Source organism: Columba livia, chromosome 1, assembly GCF_036013475.1.
Source record: "Columba livia isolate bColLiv1 breed racing homer chromosome 1, bColLiv1.pat.W.v2, whole genome shotgun sequence".
Classification (NCBI taxonomy): domain Eukaryota; kingdom Metazoa; phylum Chordata; class Aves; order Columbiformes; family Columbidae; genus Columba; species Columba livia.
In genome coordinates, this window is record NC_088602.1 from 184,387,627 (window position 1) to 184,393,626 (window position 6,000).

Genomic DNA, 6,000 nt, shown 5'->3' on the forward strand with positions numbered 1-6,000 from the left:
TTTGTTGAGCATCTTACTTTCAATACTAATACACATAAAGTTTTATTATGGTGTTTTGCTTAAAAAACATTTGAAGAACAAAATTCATTGCGGTATTAGCTTCCATCAACTGCATTTTAAAGATGCAAAATAGTAAAAATCTCAGTTCCTCAAATACGAAGGTTTCTTAGATAGAACTCTTGGCTTCTTTATCTTTTTCCTTCATATTAAAAGAAAATGTGAAAGGAGATTGTACCTGAACAAATTTAACACCATCTCCATGACAACCAGCTAATTAATCGCTATCGGTCTGGCTTTGGTCCTCTTCAGTGAACTGATACTCCCCAGCTTTATTTCACATATCTTCTGGGTTTTCTCTGAAGGTCATTTATTTCACGACAGTATTTCTTTGGGAAAAGCAGCCGTTTAATACAAGCAGCAACTTTCTTTAGAAACAGCTCAGTTTTACCAGTGGTTTCTTCTCAGTTTTGCTTCCTGCACAGTAGTATGGAGTTTTTGAGGTTGTGGTTTTTTATTTTTTTGTTTTTCATTCTTGCTTTCCCTTATATTTCTGTTTCTTCTTTTGGATGTTAAGTGCTCGTTTTGTGTATTATGAGTCTGATCCCATTACGGTACAGATATTCCCAGGTTAAGTTGCGGTCTAAGTAGTATAGTAAGTAGGTGAAATCCATCCCTAGCAGTTTGATATTTAGAGTGGCCTAAGAGCTCAGGTAGTTACTTTGCTTCTTGGGAGAGATTTTGCAGGTCTGAGCCTCTGTTGCTGCATTGCTGTAAGTATTTGTGCTTATTTGCATGAAGTCATGTCTACATCATCTCACAGCCAAAGTTTCCGCAATATTAGAGATACTTTGAATCCATCAAGATACTTACCATGGTTACTCCACCATTTTTTACATTATAAATACATTTAGGAGACCTGCTAATTGTATTACTGTTGCAAGTAATTGCAAACTTTCCCCATATGATAACAGTCTTCAGCCTGTGAACTGGAAGAACATAACATCTGTAGATGGTCAGGCCAAATGCCCACATAGCTTCATATGCTGTCTTTCATACTGGCCTCTTGGAGCAGATACCTGTGATAGACTAGAGAGACAGGGAAAGGATGAGGTGTAGGATATTTTCCCAGGAACATTTTCCCAATTGTCAGTGATTTGTGACTAAAAATAAGGATGAAAGCTGAGGCTAGGAAAGAACTGTGAAACTACTTGATACATTAACTCTTTGGGTGCCATATTTTTTGCTGACAATTTGTGGGACACCTACTCAATTACCTCATGTAATTTATCATTACTTATGAGAGATGGATATTGATATTCAGGTGTAGTTATGAACTGTATTGAAGATTAAAGTGGTACGTTAGAAGGACTGCCAAGAGATCTGTGTAGAAAAGCAATAGAAAAATCTGAGTTTTGATTGAGTGTTTTATATATTATTGGAAGTATAAAAATACATATAACATGCTGTTATGCTAGATTTAAGATGTGCATAAAACTATAAACAAAGCAAAAATTATATGGCAACTCCCTTCTTTTTCTTTGTAACTATCAAGCCAAACAAAGCAGATTCAGAAGGCTGAGATGCCTTGGGAGAGACTGGAAATAGTTTCTTTCATATGTGGATTTTATTTTTTTTAAATAATTTCTGGGCGTGCTGGAAGAAGTTATGATTGAGTATAGTAGATATGGATATTTTACATAATAAATGACTGGAGAAGTGGATCTAAGCAGGTATTTAGTACCTGGGATTTGCATGAAGTGAAGTGGGGGAAGGAAACTTGTACCAAAACCAATATTAAATTAAAAACAAGTTAGGTTGCATAAGTAACCTTGAAGATGGGAAACATGTTCTTAATGGTCATAGGTTATGTCTACTCTGAATTGCTGTCTTTCAGCTACTTATTTGACATTGTGATATATCTGCTTTTAGATTAAGGTATTAATGACTTGTTCCTTTTTCTTTTTTTTTTTTTTTTTTTCTTTTTTTTTCTTTTATTTCTCCTCCTACATGGCATTCTGCTGAACTGGCACCTATGAAGATTGCTGTGTTCACTGTATCCTGGCTTGCTTGTTCTGTGAATTTGTCACCCTCTGTAACATTGTTCTGGGACAAGCATCCTGCGGCATCTGCACCTCGGAGTCCTGCTGCTGTTGCTGTGGGGATGAGATGGGCGATGACTGTAACTGTCCCTGTGATATGGACTGTGGCATAATGGATGCATGTTGTGAATCTTCAGATTGCTTGGAGATCTGCATGGAATGCTGTGGGATCTGCTTCCCATCCTGAAATATTTATCCCTTTTTATCTTATTCTCTATAAAACTGGAGATCTTTAAATACATTTGAAGAAAGACAAGGTAAGATTTTCACACCACCAACTGGTATTGCACTGTTAATTCCCTATGTATAAATATATATTTTTAAAAGCAATTGTCAAATCTGTATTCTAACACAAATTGTATAGTTTTGTATGTGAAACTCAGTCTACATTCCAGCTTCCTTTTGGCTTTGCAAATGGAAGACTTTATTGAAATGGAGTTATAGGCCTGATACTGCAGGCTGTATGAGGGCAAAATTGCCATTCAAATTGAGTGACAGGTTTTGGTTAGAGACTACAGGGCAAAACCTTATGTATTTGCCTTTACCTACTTGGATGTTTAAACACTCAAATGCTTCCATGCATAACATGCCTTCACAGGCATTTTGAAAAGCAAAATGTCTTTATTTCAATCTCTGTGGGTTGAAAGCAACTTTGTTTTCTTATTTTAAACTGAATTCAAAAGTCAGCATCAGGAATCTACTGCTGGTTTTGCTACAGTGGTCACATTGGCAATATTTCTTTTGAATGTCTCATTGGTTTGAGAGAGATTCCTGGTATTTCCCATTGTCAATATTGATGCTACAGGAAGAACTGAAATCAATGTAAGTTTTAACACGGACTACAATACCAAAATGTTATTGTTATCAATCAAGACAGAATAGAGAACTTATATTTTACTTCAGTACTAATACTACTTGAAATGCTTCTTTTTAGAAAGATACTTTGGAAATCTGTGTAGACATGAAATATATCAAACTAACAGACTGACTGATAAACTAACAAATCTTCAACATTTGGCTATAAAAGGGAAATTATCAGAAGTTAAGAATCTAAACCTGTACACTAGTGGCCTTGTCAGTATTTGTGGCTTTATAGCCAGTTATCACATAACTTAGTATTTATTTCTTTACTGTGTGAAAAAGATCTACAGAAAATCGCAGAATTTAAACAGAGTCTAAAGACCAAAGTAAAACTGACTTAATCAAGGCATTTTATCATTGAATGCAAAAAGCAAATGCAAAAATGCTTATTCTCAGATATGTTTTAAGTGTTATTTTTAAATAACTGTGTAAACAAAGGACATTTTTATAGTGTATTATATCCTTTAAAAATAAATGGAATATGATTTTAGATGTTTGAAAAAGACAGTTAGGATCCAGTGGGCAACTTTCTCTATTGCACCATTAAGATTTTCTGAGAAATATCTGTCTTTGTCACTGTGATTGTGAAATGAATTTTATCCAACACATAAAGAAGTTTCTGGTATTCCAAGATTTAGGGAATAATGGTACCTATTTTCTTTACCATCTGCTAGTTTTTCTCCTCCATGTCTGTAGCTCATTAATTTTTCTGTGTAAACGACCTGCACATCTTGATCTCACAAACTTTCCTATCTACACACCAGATTTCTCATTTGTAGATTGTTGGATCTGGTAAATCTAGGCCTTGTTACAAGTCATCAATAGTCAATAGCATATTTCTGTTGAGTGAATTGACCATAAATGTCTCTGTCCGCTGTAGTGAATTCAGTTTTTGTAAATGTGACAAGCTGAAGATCACAGGAGTGTGAAGCTAAGTCAACAAATGGTCTGATATTAACCAAAGCTTCTCCCTGTGAACACTGACTAGTAGTGCCTACTACTGCAAGTTATCACTGAAGGTAACATAGCCGAATCCTCAACTATACTAGGGAGCTGGGAGGTGTTATGTTTTGCCTCAACATCTGCAATATTGTGGTGTATCCTGATGCAATGCAGATTTACTCAGAGGGTTTCTTATCTGTTCTTGATAGTTACTACAAGAATTGATTCTTATCGTATTTCTTTTTTTTTCCATATATTGGGCCAGATTCATATCTGTGTTGCATAAACAAAGTGCATTTCCATTAATGTCAGAATATTCCATTGGTTTAGCTCCAGCTAGAGAGCACAAAGGTATTATGGTAATAGGCAGGCTAATAAGGAATCATATAGTTAAACTGATAAATTCCCTGAGCTCAGAATCAGGCCCATGGGGCTCAATTATGACTCCTAAAAGTCTGAACCACATTGGGAAGGGGGAAGAGGTGCCTTGGCTGAGTGGCAGTGCCTGGAGGCATTTTGCCTTTGTAAGGCATAATGCCTCTGGGGAAATTGGGGCATCACAGTGAGCACTGGGACTCGATGCACCTTGGAAAAGGTGTAGGCCATTGTAGGTCTATGGTTGACACTGTGGTGGTGGGGACATGCTCTCCGGGGCTAGGCAGCATCATAAGCTGGCCTGCCTTGTGTCCTTCTGGTCACAGAGAGGTGAATTATGGCTGTTTCTTGTCTGATTGTGCCTTTGAGGGCAGGGAAGGAGACTTCCAGGCTCCTGTCCCACCAGGATGTCTGTGCTGGAGCAGTTCCAGTTCTGTGTTTGGAAAACCGCACATTTGCATATCAGGCTTTTAGTGAATACTGGATATTAGTAAAAATTACTTTTACCACAGGATGATACAATATTAAAAAAAAAAAAAATCTAGGGTCCCTTTTCTGTGTAAAAGTTTATTTACACAGTTTGCTCTATACAAACTCTTGTTTCTTCTTACAGGAATTCAGAGGGTTTTTTTATTTGTTGAAACTATGAAAACCTGGGAAATGTATTTACTATGAAGTATTTACTTCCAGTCCTGTTAAAATACAAATAATAATTACAAGAACTCTCTTCATGCTTATATGCGTATGTGTACAGACTTTCACATGCACACACACACACACAGAAATATTCTTTCTTTTCCCACTTCATTTGTGAAATACTAGGAAGTGAAAATAGTGTTTATTAACCCTAATAGTGATTAGAAGTATGAAAGTATTATGAACAATCGGAAAAAAAAATGTGTGATTTGTTTGACATTTAAATGTAGTCTGCTACTATTTGTCATAGAGATATTTGTCATAGAGATATTAGCACTTTTGTAAAATGTATCTTTGTAGCAGAGAATATTAGTATGTAGTTTGAGGAATTCCTTTCTGTATTTATATTCTTAGATTCTGTTTTGTAATTTTCACTCCATAGGCAATCTTGTAAGCACCTTGTGTAATTTAAACAAGCAGAATTAGAAGGAGACAAATGTGAAAATATAGTTTAAATGAAATTAAAACATCAGAATTTAACTGTCTATTTTATAATAGTTCTTGTGAACTTGTACAGTGTTTCAGTAAATAGTTCTGCAAACTGGCCCATTTGAAAAATGGTAATTTGCTACTTGTATTTTATATCAACTGGATGTGCTATTCTCAAACACTATTTTAAAATAAAAACCTTTATTTTGAAGCTTCTGGAAATCTTCTTCTAGTCTTGCCTTGTCACTCTTCTGAATGATAATTTCATGTCTTATTTTCGATTTTTTTTTTTTCTGTTATAATACTTCCTGAAGGCTTTGGCCCTTGTGTGATTGCACAGAGGGTGAACGGGTGTAGGTGAGTTGTCTTACAGGTAGAGCTAAAACAACTAGTGTTAGAAGCTGTGCTAGCATAAATCTGCAAGGGTAAAAAAGGTTGTCATTAAGAAGGCACTTTCATTCCCTAGTGAAATTCTATTAATGAGGTGGAAATCCAGTAATGATTAAATTTGATCAAAATGAAAATTATTTTAATATGTCTGCGGCAATACGCTTCAGTTTACGAAAAACAAGCTGAACAGAGTGTAGTCAGTTTATGG

The 6,000-nt window shown here is 35.5% G+C and overlaps 1 protein-coding gene across 5 annotated transcripts in view; it reads left to right on the forward strand.

Moving 5' to 3' along the window:
- Nucleotides 1–5,624, forward strand: part of MDFIC (MyoD family inhibitor domain containing) — a 52,246-nt gene extending 46,622 nt beyond the window's left edge. For all 5 annotated transcript variants that reach the window (XM_005502952.3, XM_065048778.1, XM_065048776.1 and 2 more), the window contains one exon: nucleotides 2,039–5,624. In XM_005502952.3, coding sequence (XP_005503009.1) covers nucleotides 2,039–2,286 — 248 coding nt within the window. In that variant the 3' untranslated portion in view covers nucleotides 2,287–5,624. The remainder of the gene's footprint in view (nucleotides 1–2,038) is intronic.
- Nucleotides 5,625–6,000: the final 376 nt, after the last annotated feature.